At 37.5% G+C, this 23372-nt stretch overlaps 1 protein-coding gene across 1 annotated transcript; it reads right to left on the minus strand.

Moving 5' to 3' along the window:
- Positions 1 to 6391: 6391 nt before the first annotated feature.
- On the minus strand, positions 6392 to 22484 carry npc1 (Niemann-Pick disease, type C1). Its single transcript, XM_054596150.1, is given in 26 exon segments — positions 6392 to 8442; positions 8558 to 8720; positions 9054 to 9167; positions 9790 to 10021; positions 10639 to 10824; positions 11011 to 11140; positions 11897 to 12012; positions 12627 to 12817; positions 13114 to 13203; positions 13361 to 13495; positions 13695 to 13822; positions 13991 to 14105; positions 14657 to 14839; positions 15081 to 15270; positions 15378 to 15480; positions 16396 to 16496; positions 16917 to 17143; positions 17347 to 17717; positions 17826 to 17908; positions 18046 to 18160; positions 18163 to 18294; positions 18444 to 18611; positions 18851 to 19014; positions 19406 to 19512; positions 19680 to 19808; positions 22362 to 22484. Coding segments are annotated over 26 exon segments (3834 nt in total). The 5' UTR covers positions 22440 to 22484; the 3' UTR covers positions 6392 to 8359.
- Between the last annotated feature and the right edge of the window lie 888 nt (positions 22485 to 23372).

Consider the following 23372-nt stretch of genomic DNA (forward strand, 5'->3'; position numbering starts at 1 on the left):
TTCACTAAAGGAAATGTGGACCATGATGAAAATCTGATCCTCTCTTTGTGTTTGACAAGGCTACCTTATCCCTTTTGTTCCACCCCAAGAGTCTATTTCAGAGTCAACTGAACTCACTGTAACAGAAAACCAGTGACGCAGAGCAGAACATTTAACACTTCTTACACTTATTTATTGATGGATCTTAAAAAAACACCCAGATCAACTTTTTAGTAGATCTGGAACCCCCCCAATGGGAGTTCAAGGACAACTGTGGGAGGAAGCAAAGGGAAGGGCTAGTGGACATAGATAGGACTTGATTTTGAAATAAGCACAGTCCATGTACTTTTACCCAATGACTTTCAGAAGCAGATGTCATAAAAAAGTCACATTTTAGTTTGCCATAAAGATGACATAGAAGAGTATGTCTTTCAAATGTCATAGTATAAAATGCCATTCATAATATCATATAAAAGTATGCAATAAACATGCCATAGTGAAGTATGCCATACAAATGTCATAATATAGTTGTTGCTGGTATGCCATAAAATAAGGAAAGGGCTAGTGAACATAGTGAGGACTAGATCAGTCCATGTGTTTGTATCTTTTGAGTTTCAGAAGCAGATGTCATAAAAACGTCATAGTACAGTATGCCATGAAAAGTCATAAAAATTGTACAACATGTCCAAAAAAGGTATAGTATCTCGAAAAATGTCATCAAAAAGTCTTAGCATTGATGTGGAAATGAGTCATAGTACAGCATCTCAAAAAAGGAAAAATGTCATAGTATAATGTGTCAAAGAAATGTATTTAATGTATGTCAACAAAAATAATAGAAAAGTCATGTAGTCAGTGTAGTATGTAGAAAACCCTTTAAAAACTATGTAGAAAAAAAATCATAGTATAGTTGGTAAAAAAGGTTCTAGTATAGTTTGTTGAAAAAGTAATAAAAAAAATGAAAAATGTCATAGCATTACACAAAAAAAGTATATCACAGTATATTAAGTCGAAAAAAGTAATAGTATAGTGTGTCCAAAATAATTTAAAAAGTCATAGTATAGTGTGTCAAAAAAAATATGTAGTATAGTATGTTAAAAAAGGTATAAAAATATCATAGCATAATACATCTGAAAAGGTCTTAGTATAACATATTGAGAAAAGCCATAACAAAGAAATAAATGTCAAAAAAGTCATAGTATAGTATGTCGACAAAAGTCATAGTATACTATGTCAAAATACGTCATAAAAATGTCATGGTATAGTATCTTGAAAAAAGTCATAAAATTGTCATCGTATAGTAGTATAGTGTCGATTTAAGTCATAGTATTGTGTGTCCAAAAGAAAAAAAAAATCCTATTATAGTATGTCGAAAAAAGTCATAGTATAGTATGTTGAAATATTCATCAAAATGTCATAGTATAGTATGGAAGAAAAGTCCTAGTATGGTATGGTGAGAAATATCATAGTGTAGTGTGTCCAAAAATATAAAAAAGGTCAAAATATAATATGTTGAAAAAGAATATCATAGCATTACACATCAGAAAAAATGTTGTATCGCATGTCGAGAAAAGCAACTTAAAAGCCATACTATTGCAAAAAGTCATGAAAATGCCATAGTATTGTATGACAAAAAAAGTCATAAAAATGTCATAATATAGTATGTCGAAAAAATGTCATATTATAGTATGTCGAAAAATGAAAAAAAAATGTCATATTATAGTATAGTTTGACAAAAAAAGTCCTAGTATGGTATGATGAAAAAAATCATACTGTAGTCTGTCCATAAATATAAAAAAGGACATAGTATAGTATGTTGAAAAAAGTCATTGTATATTTTATCAAAAAAAAGTCATTAAAATGTCATAGTATAGTAAGTCGAAATAAGTTAAAAAAAAAAAATAATTAGAGTATAGTATGTTTAAATATTCATAAAAATGTCATGTTGAAATAAATTGTAGTCTGGTATGTCCAAAAAAGTCATAAGAATGTCATAGTAAAGTATGACAAAAAAAGTCTGATTATAGTATAATGAAAAAATTCATACTGTAGTCTGTCCATAACTATAAAAAAGGTCATAGTATAGTATGTTGAAAAAAGTAAAAAATAAATAAATAATAGTATAGTATGTTTAAATATTCATAAAAATTCATGTTGAAATAAGTCATAGTATGGTATGGGGTAAAAAGACAGAAAAAGTAAAAAAAAAAAATCTTTAAAAAGTCATAGAATAGTGTTTCAAAAAAGTCACAGGACAATGTGTAGAAAAAAAATCATAACAAGGTCATAGTATGCCAAATTAAATTCATGGTTTCAGTTCTTTATTGTGGTTTGTAAAAAAACAGGAAAGCCATCACTGACAATGAAAATTGTAGATCTCTCTTCTGCTCCAAAAAAAATCATGGTATAGAGTATCATTAAAAATGCCATCAAAATATATAAGAATAGCATTTCATGAAAGATGTCACGATAACCCATAGTTTTTTATGCCTTGAAAATCACAAAAAAGTCTTGGTATCCTTCAAAAAAGAAACATTATAGTATTTTAAAACAAGTCATAAAATGTCTTATTATAGTATGTGGATTAAAAAAACTTTCAAAACTCAAAAAAAGATTAAATAAATGATAGTATAGTATGTCGAAATGTCATAGTAGAAAATGTTGAAAAATAACATTGTAAAGTAAGTCTAAAAAGTAAATAAATTGCATGTCGATCATAGTTTAGACATATAGTCAAAAATAATGTCATAATGTTGAATGGCACAGTATGCCATGCACATATTTCAAGAAAACTGTCAGATTATAGTATGTCATGAAAAAAGTCACAGTGTAGTCTCATGATTTACTTAACATTTGATACTTTACCAGTATTATGAAGCGTCTTGCACTCATTATACAAACGTAACAAAGATCTTTATAGCCTGTTTTCTGATTTCTTTAGTAGAACTCCCGAACTGTATTTGTTAGAAAATGAGAACATTTAAAGAATATTTTCGATATAAATCCCATTACCTAAAATAAAATATTCCAGGGATTGATAATCCAGGGTCACAGTCATGCAATGGGAGTTATTTCATCATAAATCTTCCTGACTGATTGTTTGCAGTATATTAAAATACATTCAATTTCTTTTTTTCCCCCAAAAAGTGAAATCTTCTTTTAGTGCAAATATTATTGGGACAGCTAACTGTCACATGATGCACAGATCTGATGCTACAGTAAACTGAGCATTACTATTATCTATACAGCAAAATAACTTATCAAGAACCCAGTTATAACAACTATAATATCACTAAACCGCTGGTCCTCTCTTTTGGGAATACAACATCACCTCTGTGAATCACTTCTGCTTTTACTTTTTCTTTCAATTTTGATATTATTGTCCTTAGTTCCAATCCACAACAACATTGTTGATTTGTTTTACTTCGGTTTGACTTTATAAAATACTTTGCAATGCTATTTTTTTGTTATTCTTTATCCCCTTACCATTCCGGGAAAATTTGCCTAAAACGCCTATCCAAGGCATACCCAAAGTAAATTGAAAGCTGTTCTTGAACCATTTGGAGTACATGCATGGTTTTGGTCTCTTTTGAAAGGTAACACTCTGAAGTTTTTTCCCCAACAGTCAGAATCACTCTAAGTGCTACTGGCATTGAGTAATAGAAGTTCGAACACACTGACGTAGAAGGTTTTTTATTTCCGCCTGAATATTTTTTTGCAAATAGATGCCTGCAGATGACTGTAGCTGACATTTATGGATTGGAAAACACAATGGGACCACAGCATGAAGCCTTACCTAGTCCCAGTTCAAATATGATAACAATACCACAGAAAATGAATATTTTACACATGTTTTTCTAAGGGTATGTCTAGGCGTTCCCAAAAAAAGGCCATTTGGAGACTCCAAAGGACCCTTGGTAACCATGGTCACTTACATAGGCTAAAAAGGCTACTAGTCTCATAATTATTTATTATTTATATTATTATTTAATATTTGTTATTAATTATACCCTTTCGCCATTACAAAAACTCAGAAACCACACTTTACGCCTTTTACGGCAGCAGCTGTTGGCGTTACGCATTGGAATCCCTCGTCGTGGTTTTAGATAAACCCCTGAAGCGGCACATCGTTGTTTCTGGAATTTCATTGGCTATCCGAAGAGTCAATCATCGGAGCAATCGCTTGCCATTGGCTCGCTCTTTAGACGCGAGAAGAGGGGCGGGCCCTTTGCGTCAACGCGCACTCTCGTTGGCTGTTGTCGGCTGTAGTCTGGACATGGAAGCTCCTCATGGGTCAAATGAGGTGTCCATCGAAAGGCCAGAGTGCAGCGGACATCTTGATAGCGAGATTTCTGCAATGTTTACATGCGAACGAGCGTTACTACGGAAACTACACAAACAATTCGGCGAATCTGCCGGCTAATTTGAAATGATCAGCAGTCCGTTTATTGATGTAATAATGTGTTCTGGACTAAATACTTTACTGGATCGTCTGGACCTTTGCCAATGTACCAAGAGCGTTTTTGTCTGAATGTTATTGATCTGTGGATTACTATTGAATGTTATTGATCTGTGGATGACTATTGCATGTTATTGATCTGTGGATGACTATTGCATGTTATTGATCTGTGGATGACTATTGCATGTTATTGATCTGTGGATGACTATTGAATGTTATTGATCTGTGGATGACTATTGCATGTTATTGATCTGTGGATGACTATTGCATGTTATTGATCTGACTATTGCATGTTATTGATCTGTGGATGACTAGTGACTATTGCATGTTATTGATCTGTGGATGACTATTGCATGTTATTGATCTGTGGATGACTATTGCATGTTATTGATCTGTGGATGACTATTGCATGTTATTGATCTGTGGATGACTATTGCATGTTATTGATCTGTGGATGACTATTGCATGTTATTGATCTGTGGATGACTATTGGATGTTATTGATCTGTGGATGACTATTGCATGTTATTGATCTGTGGATGACTATTGCATGTTATTGATCTGTGGATGACTATGAGGCTTCAGAGGTGAGTTGACACAAGTTTGTGACTGTTTGTTTGGTGGTGGACTGACAGAGGCGGTGATTGTACCTGCTGTTGTGATCGGATGAAATGGTTTGCATCAATCGAATCACAAGAATCTTAGCTTTCCAAAGATATGTCGCATCAGTACCTACCTATACACAGCAGTGGTGTAAATAACACATGTTTACACTAAACAGTGCGAGGGCCCGTCCTCGATAAGTTTAAATTAATACATCATTTTATGTTTTAGGATTCACTGCCAAGCAAAATGTGTCTACTTGATATCTAAAAACAAATAAAAAAGATCCCCAGAGTAATCATATAAGCGGGGCTATTCATTTCTGATTATTTTGTAGCCAAGTTACATTTGTCAGCTTTCAATTCAGTTTTTTTTTCTTCCTTTCTTTTTGTTCCTAAAATGTTTTTTCACATCATATTGAGCTAGCACACCCTGGCAGTGCAGTATAGGTTATTTTGTGACATAATGAAAGATGGGACTAGGTCAGAGTCTGGTTAGAGGCAAGCCTTGTTAAATCTTACATAACGGTGCTTTCACAGCAGGTATATCCTCCCCTGCAGACAGCAGATGCTGAGGAAATGAATATTTTAATCTTTCAGTGAGATTCAGAGAACAGTCCCCGCTCTCACAGGGCAGCGGATAAATAAGTCATGAGCTGGAGGTTTGTGTGACAACAGGGCCGGACAGACAGACACAACAATAACACGCTGGGAGGAAGTGCATTGATAAGGAGGTTTGGCAGCCACTTTCAGATGGGATGTGAGTGACTGGTGTGCTGTGACGTTGTGGTGTAAATATCTAAAAGCTGCAGATTTAGACCATGAACAACCAGTTTAACTAAGATGTATTAGTTCATATGTTCTGTCGAGTTGGCATTTGATACATTTGCACCCTGCAGAAATGTAATTCACTGACTATGTAAAAGCATGGCAGTACTGCTGCTCTTCCAAGACATAAAAATGAGGTCACTCCCACTACATTACTCAGTGAGAGCTGGATGCAGACAAGAGCTTGATGAACAGGTTCAGGCGCCACTCAGTGGTCAGTCTGAAGAAATGTAACGGTGTCGGTCTTAAAACTGCAGAGGCAACCACTGCAGTTATGGTAGTAACCCTAAAGGGAAAAAAAAAAAAAAAAAAAAATCCTGTACATTTTGTTCCAAGTAGACTTCTTTAGGATGGAGTTTAAAGACGAGATCGGACTTAATAGGACGGTTTGTAGTGTTTTTCTATGTGCAACTGGTACCTCATTCTAACTCGGGTATTATTTTATTAAACCAAATGTAATTCTGCGGGAAAAACAAACAAAAAAAACTTCCGTTGGAAAATAACAAGGGGTGGCAGGCTTCGAAACATACTTTTCTGAGAGGTATTTAATAACTGTTAAAATAGTTAAAAACTAAAGTATTCCAATTCTTGACTCATTGCAAAATGACTTTCTTAAATGCCAGAGATGATTTGTTCATTTGTACAGCACTATTAACAAGCACAATTCATTGTTATTCATGTTACAAAATATTAGGTTGTTTGCTCAGAAACTTCACATCTAGGTTTAAACTGTATATCGACACAATTCTTTCTTACACTTCCCCCCCCAAAAAAAACAATAAAAACAAAGAAGCGTTCTGCTCCTTTAAAATCCCAGTAGATTGTATACACCTGAATGTTAATAATCTCTTCCACGCATGTCACAACCCGATTCAAATTAAACTAGTTGGGGGATCATCTCGACTTGCGACTGTCTCGGACATGTTGTGGTAGAGGTGATGCGTATGATCACGGTTCTGGGAAGTTTTTTTGTTTTCCTTGAAAACAAAGTGATGCCTTTACTTGCAAGGTAAGACAGCTATGCATGGTAACGAAAATGTTAATAGTTAAAATAAAAAATAACTTAAATGTTTGAAAGAAATATTCAGGACTGTACCATTATCCAGTCATTTTACAGTTTTCTATATAAACACACTCTAGATGACATAGGAAAAAGTCTTAATTAGTCCTGTGTAAGCTATTAACAGTTAAATATAAAGCTCCTTCTCTTAACGCAACAATTGTTACGTAACTGCAAAACATATCACATCATATCAAATTAAATGTAAAGACATTTTTCGACATAAAGCATCCCTTTCACCTGGCATCAACATATATCTCGACTTGCGTCACACGGGGGTTTTGTAAAAGCACCTAAGAGGGAATAAAATTCTAGTTCTGCAAACACTTCAAAAGGACACTTAAGATGCATTAACTAGCTCTAAAATGAAATGTTGCACCAGATCATTTAAATAGCTTCCAATGTGGAAATAAAAGACATGGCAGGATGCAGTTTAGAGAGCAATAAGTAACACCTAAGGGCGCAGTGTGCACAAGAACTTGGACCGTTTCATTTTGGCTCTGATTTTTAAATAAAACAAGACTTTGAGGTTTCACTTTTGAGGGCGTTTACGTCCTCATCCATGTAGAAATTGAAACCTTTTGTTATACACACTCCCCAAAAGGTAAACGGGGCAACAATTCCTTCACTGCCCTCCCAACATGGATCTGAACATGACCAAACACCTGCTGAAAACACAAACTTCATTTCAAAGTGAAAACATTATTGTCCAAAGTGGCCCAGGAAGCACATTATTGCTAGGTGAAAAATGCTACAACTAGCTGTCCTGCTTTATAATACAGTATGTTAACCCATGGATATGATGTTGATGCCAGGTATTATGAGAGCGTATGATATAGTTATTGTTATCTTCTTAGCTCCACTGTGTGCCGTGTTCGAGTCAATAAATGTTTCATAATATCAAATAGTTCTACAAAAGTCCCACGCAAGTAAATAAATCCCTGTTACACATTGTTTTTTTTCTGGTATATATTAAAAAAAATATGAAAAAAACCCAACCAGTTTCACCCTTTTGAGCTTCCACTAATCGAAATAGCTAATAGCATATGGAACTGACTGCGAGGTTCTCTGTAAACTGATGTTGGGGTTGGTGTCTCTCCTACTTCCACAGCCAACATGGATTTTTTTTTTTGCTAATGCTAAAAACGCTGAAGTCAGGCCTTTCCTGTAGTGTGAGGAGGAGGAGGAGGAGGAGGAGGAGGAGGAGGAATGGAGGGGCAGTCCAAAGTCTTGTGAGAAAATCTAATTGTTTATAGTTGGACTAGTCCTCTGGCACTCCTATTCCCAAGAATATTCCTGAGTCAAATCCGTGCATAGAAGTGGCAACGACGATGAGGATGAGTGTGTCAGTAATCACAGGGATGGCTTGTGCCCACACCCACACACAGTCCCTGTCAGACAAATAGTTCATTGTTCATTTTCCCAAAGCGCCTGTTTAGTAGTTGAGGAGGCGCTCCCTTTCTGTACCAGCAAGGCGCTTGTTAGCAGCAAACACTTTTGCTTTGTTCGCTGACGGACCTGTGAAAAAAATAAAATAAAATCAGAACATATTAGGATTGAATTTTAAATCGAATCTGTTGTTAGAATCTTGTATGCTTCATGTCTGGTTCTCTAAATGTGCGACATTACTGACCGATATAACTGAGCAACACAGGTAGGAAGATGAGGCCGTGCGTGGCCCCCAGCAGCACCATGGCCAAGTACATCCTAAAGTAGAAGACCTGGAAGATCTGCGACTTGGAAAGAGCCAGGATTAGGATTCCTCCAAACTTTGTTAATGTGATCCCACTGAACACCTGCGAAAAGGAACCAGTGTCATTAAAAAGAAATGTCATATGATAATGATCAAAATAAGCATTAACGTACAGAGAACCAAAATTATTTTACAACTGATTTCATGTAAATAACATGTTAACCTTTTTCAAATCAAAGAAAATGTAACCAATGTAAATTAGGTTTCCTCACAAAAATGACTTTATTTTTCTACTTTACTTTGCCCTAGAAGCTTGTTCATGCTGATATCCACATAACCAGTCCACAAAAAAATGTTCAAAACTAAAAGCTGCTTGTTTTACTTATATTGAAAGGCTTAATCTTGTTAAATTAGTAAGAAGTGAATTGAGACTTACAGAGCTGCCCATGTGAGCCAGGGCCTCCTCAGCCCGTTCCACTCTGTTCTTCTTCACACTGATGGAAAAAGCTCTCACAATATGGCTGCAAAACTCCACCGAGATACCGCAGCACTGCAACAGAGGATAGGAAACAACTTGTTTGTGTTAAAATGTTTTACTGCCTTAACATGATTATCTTATACGAGAGATGAAGGGGAAGTTGTTAACAGAGAGAGATAAATTCCTAATGGTTATGACAACGTTTTGTTCACAAACATAAGTGGTAGAACAAAGTCCCAACGAACAAAGTTAGACACAGTCAGTCAGATGACCAGACAGCTTGTAAACAAGTCCCAAGTTTAAAGAAACGATCTGTGATGCACACAATCCATATTCAAAAAGGTGAGAAAAAGCTACAACTCTTTAAACATATTTCTCAAAATTGCTTATCCTGTTTAACAGAGTTATAATTTAGAAGTGAAAGAATTCTTGCTTATTAAAATTAATTTATTAAGATTACAGTTAAAGTTGAACCACAAAGTAGCTCTGTAAAATCTAATGAACAATTACAATTAAAACTGACATTGCGGCAAATAATGGTAACATTCATCTTAATTTAATTGGCAGGTAATATTTTGTCAAAACCTGATAGAAATAATGGCCAAAACTACAAAAACAATTGCTATAAAAAGCTTATTGTCTATTTTAACTTAAAATCTATGTTGATATTCAGGTGTTTCGTGTTGCTTCTCACCATGACCAGGTTCACTAGGGATACTGCATTGAGGCTGATGCTCCACAGCCACATGACGCCGAACATGTTGACCAGGATCATGCCGATGGTAATGCTGACGAGCACAGCTGACCACAGCTCGAAGCCCAGCAACACCGTGGACACTACAAATATGGCTGCCAGTGACACGCCCAAGTTCAGAGCTGTGTCGTACGCAATGGTGAGGTACTGCTCGTAAAACACGTAGAAGATGCTGTAAAAAAAGGGAAATATTAGTTAGTGAACACCCCTTAGAAACATTTAAAACTGTTTTCCAGTATGTGATGGACAAAACTGGATGTGGCAAGTCTTTGTAACATCATTCATTTTTTTTGTGGGTATTAGTAGTATTCAATCTACAGTATTGTTCTGTCATGCACTGCAATAGAGAGACCTGTAAGTAAACCAACATTAATTAGACACAGCAATTCTTGTTTTGTATCTGCAAAACACTTTTTCCTTTCGTTCTTTCTCAATCTTTGCTCAACCTCAGTTTGTGAAGTTGTGATCTACGTTAGTGGTGGCATGACGGGAAGATAAATGCAGGACTCGGTCAAACATCAGCTATATTGCCATTTACAATGTTTTCTTTACTGTCAGCTTATCTGTGACCTACTTAACACCACCACCCCACCCCCACCCCCCCATGTCCTTGAACATTGACTGGAAAACAAGCAAAACCTCAGTTTCAAGTATTTCACCTTAGAACACTAAAACAGGAAAAACAGTGGCAGTGGGGGGAAACTGATAACACCTTATTACAGTCACAAAAACAACAATAACCATAATGTAATTTAAGAAGAGCACTACATGTAGTAAAACAGGACTCACCTATAGGCAAACACTTTGTGTCCCATGGTCTGAGTGATGTTATTGGCCAGGATTCGGGCCATTTTTAGAGCTTCTATGAAATCTGGGGATTCTTTCAGGATGGTGTGGTAAGTCATGAAGTACGTGGCCCCGACCCCGATGTTGTTGGGATACAGGTCAACTGCTGTGGCATAAGCCGCATGGCCGCTGGAGGAGCATGAACGCATTGTGAGAAAGATAAATGAGGGGAAAATGACCAACCACAACGAAACTGGCAATACTGTTATGACATACTCCATAAAAAACAGAAGTTAAAGTGAAAGCAAACATTGACATGTCATGTGTTTTCAATAAAAATACTGAGAAGAAATTTTAGCAGAGCTATAAAATTACCCTTTTCCACACTTGATGTTTGGATTGTCTGACAGGAACATGGGTAGAAACTGCATGAAGTCTTCTCCTTCTGGCCTCTGCTTTCCACTGGGAGTCATGGGCCGACAGTGTACACAGGAGGTATTTACCACTGGAAAACAATGTTAGGATTTATTATTTATCCATCTCACAGGATTGGAGAAATATACAAATTTGTTCTAAGATAAAGCCATGAACTGAAAAAAAAATGACCTTAAAGTTGCAAAATAAGGTTTTGTCACTCACTAAAGAATCAATAAAGAATAACCACTTTGAACACTGTGAGCCTAAAAATCAATAGTACAGGTTTAAACAATGCTTGTTTTTTTTATTATAGATGTCTTTATTAAATAATCTTCATGGCTCTATTAAAATGTTGGTAATTGTCATATCCTTTCTGAAACTGCATGCAGCTAAAATACCAAAAGCAGTATACAGTAAATTTCAAGGAATTTTACTGTTTATTTCCTCATTTCTCTTTTGTTTGCTTCCAAGTTCCTCAAATAAACTCCCTCTTGCTGACACGAAGGTGACATTTAACTGTATGCCAGTCATTTGATCAACCAGGGACCTATTAATAACAGAATACCGAAATTTGCTGAATTAATAACATTTCCCCTTTTTTAAATATTGAATAAGTTTGCGTTAGTCATTCATAAAGTTTAAATATTGAAATACCTGAGGTTTAGTTTTTATCTCATATTACTTTAACAATTATTACGTTAATGCCATGGATTATTTCATTTAAACCATATTTCTTCACTCCATTTTGTGTATGAAAAACTGGAAAAAATGTCTAACAGCAGCTTGTGACACAGGGAAAATGAGACAAGGGTTCAAAGTATGTTGACATTAGATAATAATGTACCAGAGGCATTGCAGAAAGTCCCGCTGCTGTTGTAGTATCGACAGCAGCTGGACTGCGGCTTCACCCAGTCAAAGTAGTCATCAAGCCAGGAGGACGGAGTGAAGGCAATGGTTGTGCTAGAAGTAAAAGGAAAAGTGAAATTAAAGAGATCATATAACCAGAGGTTAGATCAGAAAGACTTTTTCTACTTTCATGACCTTCTCCTAATCTGAACTCCCAAGTTTTCATGACTATCATATCCATTCAAATGTATATTATATGTTTAATGTAATTTAAATTAAACAATTCTCAACCACTTCCTGTAACTCATTTATGTTTTTTCAATCTTCAATGGGATAACAGGAATAGAAATGAGTCCTAAAACTAATGAATTAGAATTTTTGCACTCGTTTTAAAGTCAATGGGTCTGTTTAATGAGTTTTTGGTTGGGTGCCTGAAATAAGGTCTCTAGTTAAATTCACCCAAAGAGATTTTAACTTTCTGTTCTTCAACATAAAGTATGACAGTAAATAACCTTCTCATTCATTTTGTTGATAATGTGATGATTTGTGAAGATTATCTTGCTGAACAAAATGGGCATTTTGCCACAAATAATCCCAAATTATTGTCCTTTTGTTGAGGGAACCAGTGCAATGCTAACTTCTGGGGGTCATCCTGCAGCACAAATAATGTTTTTTGTCGTTTGCAAATAAACCATCTGTGATGTAAATTCTTCATAGCTCAGACTTACTAGTTGCTGATGAGTGAGGCGGAGTAGACCTGCTGGACTAGAGAGTCGTTGTTGCAGCCGACTCCTCCACACACAGCGTTCTGGCCCTCTACACTACTGTAGTTCAGGCCGTCCTCTACCACAAAGTACACTGGAGCTCCGGTGTGGAGATACATGCTCAGGTTCTTAAAGTAGTCCAGCACAAACGAGTCCTAGATAAAGAGACAGATCATCAGAACAGATCTCCACGGGTACAGAAATGCTAACCAAGGCACATGTTGTAAGGGGAAGACTTGCAAAAAAATGCAATGATATGGATATTTGATGATTTATTGATTTAGTGGGATGATAGAATGACATGAGCAGTAAAACCGTCACAAAATAAACTGCATTACAGATAAGTGCTGCTACAAATAGTATAAAAATTCTACTTTGCCCGCATCTATTAAAATATTCAAGCACTAGCATCCATGAACACACAGTTATGATAGAAAATGCAAAAACATACGTCAGGCATGGAGAGTTTCTGGTCCAGTCCGATCTCTACTTTATTCACCACAGCAATGCTGAAGGAGAGCATTCCCACAAACACTGCCACCTGAACAAAGGGAGAAGAAAAAACCCATAAAAAAAAAAAATTATTCTCATGAGGTCAACGGCCACTATTTTCTTCTCAATGAAAAATAGTAGTACAACTAAAACAACAGGTTTAAATAATACTGGTTTGACTGGCAAAGTGCCACTGAGGAACTTACTATGATTGGTCGCACCCACTCTTTGAGGATGAATGGGGCAAAGATTTTCTTGAAAAAACGGAAGAGCAAACTCTCTGTCTTTGTTTCCTGACCTTCCGGCAGCTTCGCACAGCAAAAGATGTCGAGTCGATTCGCCTTTTTAACACAACAGACAACACAGCATTTGATAAGTGTAACTAATTTGAAGGTTGAAACGTGTGTTGCATCAGGTCATTTGTACAACGCTAAACTGGGGCTGTTAAATCTGTAGGAAATTACGTAAAAGTTCCCAATCTGCCATCTGTAACCCCTCCAGTATCATCATATATGTCACAATCATTTCCGTCAGACTCACCTCCTGTCTCCTGGCGTCCAAGCCCAGCAAGCTGACAAAGCAACTGATCTGCAACAGGAAATCAATGAAAACGGCCAAGCCAGCAAACATAGAGAAAGTCCTCACTGCGGGCATGTTGGACAGAGCTCCTACAGAAGAAAAGAGTCAACAGGTTTATCAGCACGTGACTCACCAGGTAACTATGGCACTGTGTGAAATCCTGTCCATAAAAACTCTTTCAATTTAAATACAAACAGTTTATTTTTTACAATGTCTGTGTACATATAGGGTCTATTAAATAGGGTGATGTATTTTACCCAGGAAAAAGGCGACAGTCTCTGAGAAGGAGGAGAGGAACATGCTGGGGGCTACGTCTCCAAGAATACGACCAATCTGCTGGTGAAGTTCCTCCTGGGGCATCCGCTCATCCCTCTGTTCACAAATAAAACAGGTTTTATTGGCAGCATGCAAAAAAAAAAGGGTACAATTTATTTTCTAAAAAGGTAGACTGGCATACATTCAACACTTTATGAGCTCTCCACATAGTCTCATATCTTTCTTTAAAATGATCTTTTATGTATTTAAACAGTTTTATTTCATACATTTTTATTCATTTATTTTATTATTTATCATTTAAAAATGTTAAATGTTTTCCAGGCTATATTCATCTGTTGAAATGTTTTGATTGCACTGAAAATGTAAGTGCAAAAAGCATGCCCTGTTGACGTAAACTTTTCTGTTTTTAGTTATTTATAAATGTGCAGCACTTTGAGCTATTTAGTCAGTATGAAATGTGTTATATAAATAAAGATTATTATTATAATTATTAATATACAAAACAAGCACAGTTACATAAAAAAATTGTCACTTTTTAAGTGAATAAATTCTAAGCATGAGTAATTAAGATGAACGTAAGCAATAAACCTTGACAGATCAAAGGGTTAATACACAACAGTTTAATGGATTGGGGTAGCGGTGGTTACCTGATATGTCTGCACTATAATAAAGATGTTGTCCACCCCAACAGCCAGCACCAGGAAAGGAATGACCTCGATCACAATGAGGGTGAGGGGAATGCCACAATAGCTGAAGATCCCCAGTGAGGAGGACACCGAGCTGAGCACGATCAGGATACCTGCTATACCCAGAGAAATCTTAGAGTCCACCTGTACGGGCAAAAAGATAGAGGATCAGTTCTTCCCTTTAGCTGCTCCCTGTTACGCTAGAGTAGCAGGAAGTTGTCCAGCATGTTGTACTAGTTTTGTTGAATCAAAAGAAGTGTGTCAAGCTGTGATGTCACAGACAAGAGGGAAGAGTTACACTGCCTAGTGCGTAAACTATTTCAGATATGGATTATGGTAATAAAATATGACATTGTATGAAAAACAATAGCAAGGAATGTCTTACCATCAGTCTGCTGAAGCTGTTGATGTGGCCCAGGGCCAGGGAGATGTAGATGAACATAATGGCATAGCTGACTGATATAGTACTGATGTCACTGCTGCTCTCTCTGTAGATTTCATCTTCAATACTCCTCTCAGAACTAAAGGCTATTGTCAGGTTAGGATGTTTGTAGTTCTTCATGAACTTGATGAATCTGAAATGAAAAAAAAACAACAAAATGCAATGCAAAGCCTCCATTAACAGTCATTTTTGCTAAACAAAAAAGCTCTCTCTCTATTTAGAAACAAATAGTTGTCTCACTCGTTCTCCCACGCCATAGCTTTGCCCAGTCTGACGGAGTCGTTCAGGTAGTTGTTGAGTGGGAAGGTGATCACTAGAGCAGTGGCATTGTTGTAGTTGGTTTCTGTAATGGAGACACATTCATTGTAAATGTCAATTACACAATCCTCAGTTATCAACCACATAAATAGCTGGCAGCAGCTGGATCCTTGCAATATCACTCAAGAATCGTTAGATCACAAGATCAAATAAAAATCCATCTTGTCCGGCTTCACGTAAATGCGTTTTTGTCTGAACCACATTGGCTTGTACCAATCAGCATCCCGTGAGGAGCTGACACAGAGAGGTGATTGTGTGCATTCACAAACAACAATGGCGGCTCCTACAGAGGTTGGCGTTAATGCTGCAATAGCTCAGTTATGTCAGAGGTAGGGATTATTCATTCTTTGAAAGAAGAGCAAAAGAAAGGCACTGAAGACTTTTAGTTGTTTTCGCTCCTCTCCCAAATGGCTTTGGTGAGAGTTTGATCTACAGATGGTTCCTCCATTTACCAATGGCCACTACCCCACTTCCTAACCCCCTACTTCTGGAATCCCTTGCTTGGATCACACACACATCTTCGAACTCAACTTTCATTTTGATCTCACCTACACTGCTGTATAGTTTTATGACTGCACTTGTTTGTGACAAAGTACTTAAACTGACAAAGTACTCAAAACTGCTTCTGTGGTAGTTCCCACTACAGCTGGAGTCTCCAGAACCAAATTCTGCTAAGATAACAAACACACAGACTCACGCTGACAAGGCTGCGTAGGCTGGTAAGAGAGTCACGGCACAGATACAATGCCCTGGAAAAACATGGCTGCCCTTGGATAAAAGGTTGTGGTTGGTTGCTATGGCAGCTCTCGTAAAAACAAGTGGACATTTTTCTTTTTCTTAGTGCAATTTAAGAATCTTCAGAGAGGTTGCAAAGTGAATATGTAACTAATATAAACTCTTAAATTCTTGTCTGCCCTCAAAAGGTGTTAATCCAGCTCACCATCGTAACCCCCGAGGGCCAGCCAAGGGAAGACGGGGCCACCGTAGGTGGCTAGACAAGGGTCATGGAGGAGAGTGGTGTCGTTGAGGGATGCTGGTGCACTGTGGGAGAAAAGACCGACAGAGTTAATAGCCTGAAAAGTAATCATCATCATCATTATTATATGATCAGCCCAGTCATCAGTACAGGTTTTTGCCATTACGGGAACGAATTGTAGCAGAGCTAAGAATGACAGATGAAGAACCACTGTGTGACAAGCAAATGAGGAAGTCGGATTGTGCTTTTTTAAGAAGACACACACAACAGTTCTCAGAAAATGCAGATGGCAGTGTCTAAATTCTCTTGAGCTGCAGGTGTTTGATTTCGACACAAAGGTTTTGACCTTTTTACTTTACCATTTCCTTAACCTGCAATAGATTTCTGCTGGGAATCAAGAGGCAATCAAGACAAGTTTAAGACCATAGGAGTGCGAGCTTATTGGTTAACATATGAAATTGATAAAACGAAGCAGCAAACCTCACCTGACACAGTAGAGGAAGTGGCTGTGAAAGTCTGCATAAACATAGAACTCGTCTCCTATGCTGTGGTTCAGCACAGCATGGCTGTTCTGGAAGTAGTTGAGTACACTCAAGATGGTACAGTTGTTATTGTAAGGAGCCAGTGGAGCCAGGCAGACGTCCTCCAAGGTGACATTTTGGTCCTCGTATGTCGCTACAATGCCTTCAATGCCAAGCTGAAGATCCAGCACCTGAATGGTTAAGGTTTCGAAAAAAAAATTGTGAAAAAAAAAAAAAAGAGAACCAATCAACCACAGTTTTCAAAAGTCCAGCTGCTGCTCACATGCAAAGTTTATATTTAATCTGGTGACAGAAAGAGTACTTCTTTAGACAAAACTCACAGTGGCTCCAATGACAAAATATTTCTATTGATCAATCCTCTCCAATAACCCACCTGGTCCAGGATGTCTTTGTCCAGGATGGCTCCAAAAGGGACATCTGCTCCTCCAAAGTATGGGGAGTAAAGAAAGGGTTTCTTGAGTGGGGTGGTTATAATGAGCTGCGCAGTTCTAAAAAAGGGTCCGAAGTGGCTGTCAAAGTAGTCCTTCTCTTGACGAGCCTGGCTAGTGGGAGAGGACCACAGCGCAACAGGGTCGGTGGTGATGCGCATGTAAAAGAGGCCCCCAGAGGAGGAGACCACCACTATCAGGCTGCCTAGTAGGACCAGGGAGGGATGCCGCACGCAGAAGGAACCCCAGGAACTGAAGAGGATCCGCAGGGCATTCTCGAAGCGTTCCCCCAGTGTTTCACAGCACGATGCATTTACTTTAGAGAAGACAAAGACTGGGAGTTAGCTTACGTCACGCACCAATGATACAACGCGGTTACAAGACGCATTACACCAAGAGAGAAATGAAATCAGCGTTACAATACCTTGGTCAGGATTATCACCATTGAGAGACAGTGGGTTATTGCTGTCCAATATGGGGCCATACTCAGACATGATGGTCCTCTTCCTGTATGCACAAAGAACCATGCAAGCCAATTTGATATTAACTCCTAAAGCAAGCATCAGAACCAATATTTCTGCTGGTATAAACACATGAATTCTAGAACAGTACACCACAAGAAAAAAAAAAAAAAAATCCTTTACCTGTAACACCAAACTCCCAGTACAGCTCCAATGAAGATAAGCAGGAAGGCTGTGTAAGAGATCCACATAATGACAGTCATGGCATCCATACCGAGGATCGTCCAGGGAGGGGGAGAGGGGGAGGCACAGGTTTGGGGCCACAGGCCTTTGTGCAGTCCTGACAGGAGCAGGGACCTGAACCGTCCTCCAGGCCCTCTGTACAGGCATATGTGTGGTTGTTCATGGGAGTGTAACCTGACACCGGGACATCTAGTGCAAAGAAACAGCAGAACGGCATGGTGAGTTAATCACACAAAGAGCAACAGGTAAACATCTGTTTAAATTTAGCATAAAGGAAGCCATAGGGAGATGTTTCTGCAGCGCGACATAATATATTAAAGTACTTTAAAAGGATTTACCTGAGAATATGGGGGTGATAGAAAAAGGAGTCTGTCCATTGTTAATATCGAACATATACTGGATCCAGTTGGTAGCATTGCAGTCCTTTGCATCCTTCCCACACAGCAGAGATAAGGCCGGAACGTTGCTGGATGGTGCCTGGACGTCCTTGCAGGCATTGTACATGGCTGAAGAAAAACAACAATTTCATTAATTCAGGGCCAAGTTAAATTGCCAATCCCCTATTTTATTTGACTTAAAATGAAGTTATGACTGCAAGTCATCCTCAAAATAACACAACTGAGAGCATGACAGCATGTCAAATTAGGAAACTAATGAAGTTTACTCAGCAGGTGTGATATACCATGAAAATAATGAAAAGTAAACTGTTTTTCATATCTAAATCAACATCTGGCTGTGAACTCACCATTGGCAAATGTGCTTCCAATGTAGTACTGCACCTCCTCGACATTGCTCTCGTTGAACTTGGTGGTGTTCATGAACTTGGTGGAATTCATGAACTGACTCTGGTGGGGGCTGCATGTCAGCTCACAGAAGAGGTTCATCAGGTTGAAGAAACAGGCGGGACACCTGCACACAGACGCACGGAAGTGAGTGTGAGAAGCAGAATTTTAAAGAAGGAAAGCGGTCAAGGCATAACCTAATCAAATATGTCTAAGTTTAAGAGTTTATAACAGTTTATAAAGGCAATAATAAAAGCAGTAAAGTAAATAAAAATCTACAAAGATAAGAAAACCTGCCAACCTTGTAAAATCAAAGTCATTTGGCCTCTGAGCCACTGTGTCCTTAACCCATCATTTGGAAAGCTAAGGCTTGCATGTTCAAACAACAAATTTGAGCACAACATGTACGGACAGATTCAAATGTGCAAATACTCCCATTATTTGTGTTCAGCAATTCATAATGCCCTTCAGAGCATGTCATGTGCTTCATTAGTTAATGTTTTGGCCGCAGTGCATACCGAGACAGGAACTGAAGGGGCAGCTGGAGACTCCCTTTGAGAGTCTGCAACTGGTTGACATCACAGCAGAGGCTTCGGTTTTCATAGTCATATCCAGGACAAAGCTCCTGCAAATAACCCCCAAAAAAGGGATGGTGTCACTTTAATACACTTTTGTCAAAAAAAAATCACAGCGCAAAGAAAAAAGCACTTCTGAAAGCAGAAGTACATCACGGATGATTGATTTGTGCATCCAACCTCAGCAAAAACAAAATCAAGATGCTACTGTACGTACCGTGAGAAGGTCGTAACCTGTAGGGTCTAGCGGCTTGGGAGGACCAGTGTAGTTGCAGTTGTACTTCTTTCCAGGCACCTTTTCCGACTCCCCACACTCACCATACCACACACAGTGCTGTGCCTCAACCTGACAGAAAGACAACAAAAAGACAGTGATAATTTGATCAATGGCGTTTATAAAGCAAAGTTATCTGTTTCAGTACATTGGTCTGCATTCACTACATTTCTTTTTTTGCAGAGTCTGTTGAGTGTTATACTTTTTACTGAGAGTAGCCTACTTCTATTCTTATCTACACGGTCTTGTCAAAAAAGAATCAAAGACAGAAAGCTTGTTTAGAGTTCCTCTAAAAGGTCCACTATAGGATCATTTGGCTTAGTTTTGGCTGTTTAAAAAAGGACTTGGCATTTCTTATCCGAGGTAAAAGCTGTACCTTTTTACCTTGAGGTTTAACATTTTGCCACATTGAACCTCTAGTCATGTCTCCTTCCTGTGTTTCTAATATCTCGTGCTTTGCATGTCTCAAAATAAAAATTTCACTTCTGCAAAATTGTTTCCTTAGGAACCTGCATTTGAAGAGTAGGACTAGTAATACCCCGAGTCAGAATTAGTCACATTGTGCACCGTCAAGAAAGAAGGCCAGAGAAAGGAGAACTGTGGTCAGATTTCTAAGGCAACATAACAACACTCAGCGACTGTTGCTATAGCGCTGACCAAGTTCAATTCGAGCACTTGAAAAAAAAAAATGTTATGTGATATGATAGAAAATATATAATAACATACTATTTAATAATTAAATGTTTATTACTCGTTTGTACAATGTATAGCTTCTGCAGTTTAGGTTGTCTGTTATCTGTCTACTCAGCATCAGAGCTCTCACGTGTTCTTTGTTGGGAGGGGAAGCTAAGGAAGTTAATTCACTTACTCTACAAACTGTTTTATGAGTTAGCCCAGTGTTACACTCTCTCCTACTTGGGTCTTGTGGGATTGAGTTCAAGGGCAGCATTCTCATGTCATTATTGCTTCAATTGGGAGTTTTATGCAGCTGCAGCCCAGGTCAGTATTCCAACTACAGTATAACAACTATTTGTCCAAGGTCAACTTGGAATACTGAAAATTAGTTGTGAAATATTTGTTTATATTGAATAAGAACCAGATGTTTTGTGTTAAGTGGTTCATAAACATAACAGAAACCTGATGCCCAACACCAAACCCCTCTAAAGGAACTCACACATTTCTGTAACGTCCTTTCTACTTATCCACTGCAAGCTCCAAATACTTAAGATTTTTAAATCACATACCACATCCTTGCAATTCTTTTGCCAGAATGCGGATATCTTATCTTGAAACAGTAATGATTCATCATAATCAAAATGCTCTGATGTTTAGCATAGTTTCGGGGTTGGAATGACCTAATCACCTCATGAAGAGGAGGGCAAACAATGCAGTCAAAGGAGCAGAGAGAGTACTGATGACCAGCAAGTGGGTAATTATCTACATCCGATTGAATCAAATCAAATGGATTGATCAAGGACTTGGGGACAGATTTTTGTCTGGTGTGATTTGAAAATGACATTTTGTGTCTTTAAAAAAACAAATCACATTCTCTAAAAAAAGTAAAAATTTGGAATAAATACTGAAAAGCTGGATCTTGTGTATTACACCTTTATGTCCATCATTCGTTTAAAGTTTATTCACTTTATTTTTTTTTTATTGTATAATATGTGTATTTATTGTCTGTTTCTATGTAGTTGAGCTGCTGCAACACCCAAATTTCCCCCATGGGGATCAATAAAGGAATATAATAATAATAATAATTAAGTTGATCTTTTATTGTAGCTAATCATAAATATAATCAAGGTGCATTACAAGGATTGTGTCCTTTCTCTTGTAATGTCTTTGTAACATTATGTATTATTACTACATTGTTATCCTTTAATAGTTATTTATAAAAAGGAAAGTTTCTATGTTTTGTCACAATGACTACATTATCCATAAGATTTAAAAAAAAAAAAAAAAAAAAAAAAAAGGACATTCACTACATCCTGTTTGTTTATTTGTTTGTTTATTTGATTATCACTTTTTTTTGTTGTTTCTTATGCACTGTCTTGCTGGCTGGTCTGTCAAAGCACTTTGTAAACCTTGTTTTTAAAAGGTGCTATATAAATAAAGTTATTATTATTATTATTATTATTATTATTATTATTATCCTCAAACAGTGGCATTCCCATTAACCTAGCTAGCTTCCTAGTTATGTGATGTTATTGAATAACCTGCTAATGCTGCACAGTCTGCACTTGTATGAGCCGTATAAACATCACAATGTTCAATGCAACATTGACCTGAACTTATTAACCTAAGCTGTATTTCTATACCTTGTTATTAATAGTGTGGTGTTTGGTTTGCAATCTGCCAAGAGACTTATTCCCACACCGGCTCTGAGTCCAGTTTGAGGCTCGTCAAAGCTAACTATGTCCACTAAGGCCGGTGCTGTTTCCACTAATACTAGCTATTATGTTGGAGCTACTGTTAAGCCATTGACTGGCTAGATGCACCGTGTTAAAATAAAAGAGAAACCTCGAGTAGCTAAACCAATAGCCTCAGATAAACATCACAATAGCAACCTCGGACCGAGCTGAGTCACGTTTTTAGTCACGATAATACGGAGGTTAGATGACTTACCCATCGAGCAGGCCCCTCTGACAGGAGGATAATAAAGAGAAGTGTACATAAAAGGTTTCCCCCCGGTAGGACTCCCATGCCTCTGACTTAAACGGAGCAGATCGAAGTGGCTGCTCACTTAAAGTTTCGCATATCTTGTTGATGGTTCCTTCTTCGTGGTATTTATCGTTGGGGGCGGAGACAAACTGTCGCCTCAGTGCTGCCACCAAGCGATGCAGAGGAGGTACTGCACCTAGTCGCTGTTGTAACTACATACATACAATAAAAATAATCCTTTATTAGTCCCGCAACGGGGACATTTGCAGCAGCATAGGGTATAGTGCACACACGAGACATAGTAAAAGAAAGACGAGATAAAAATAAAATTAAATAAAAAACAAGTATTATGAATAAGCAATAAAAAACAGTAAAAAATCCACGATAACTGAAATATTATATGTACAGAATACTCTAGTCCAGTGGTTCTCAACCTTTTTTCAGTGATGTACCCCCTGTGAAATATTTTTTTCAGCCAAGTACCCCCTAACAAGCGCAAAGCATTTTTGGTTGAAAAAAGGATGTAATACACAGTGCTGTGCCATCAGTGTCTGATTTATTAAACTGTCAACACTGAAGAACTTACAATTATATTTTACTGAATATTTATTAAATAACTATTTTTAAAGGATTTTTGAATGGATGCTAATTTTAAATATATTTAAAAAAAATCTCATGTACCCCCTGGAGTGCCTTCACGTACCCCCATTTGAGAACCACTGCTCTAATCCATGAAAAGCTATTTTATCAATCAGATTCAGCTTAGATCTTTTGACAGCAGGTTTATACAATACAACTAATTAGACTTTGTCAGGGATAGAAATATTATGTCCTGGATTTATTTCCATTGTTGTCCCTTGTGTTCACACAGTCCATTAACTACTGAACAGGACAGAGAAGGAAATTTAACGTCTGATTTCAAGAGGCATTATTAATAGGTGAACAAAAAGCAAGAAAGTTTGAATCACATAAACA

Source organism: Anoplopoma fimbria, chromosome 3 (assembly GCF_027596085.1).
Source record: "Anoplopoma fimbria isolate UVic2021 breed Golden Eagle Sablefish chromosome 3, Afim_UVic_2022, whole genome shotgun sequence".
Taxonomy (NCBI): domain Eukaryota; kingdom Metazoa; phylum Chordata; class Actinopteri; order Perciformes; family Anoplopomatidae; genus Anoplopoma; species Anoplopoma fimbria.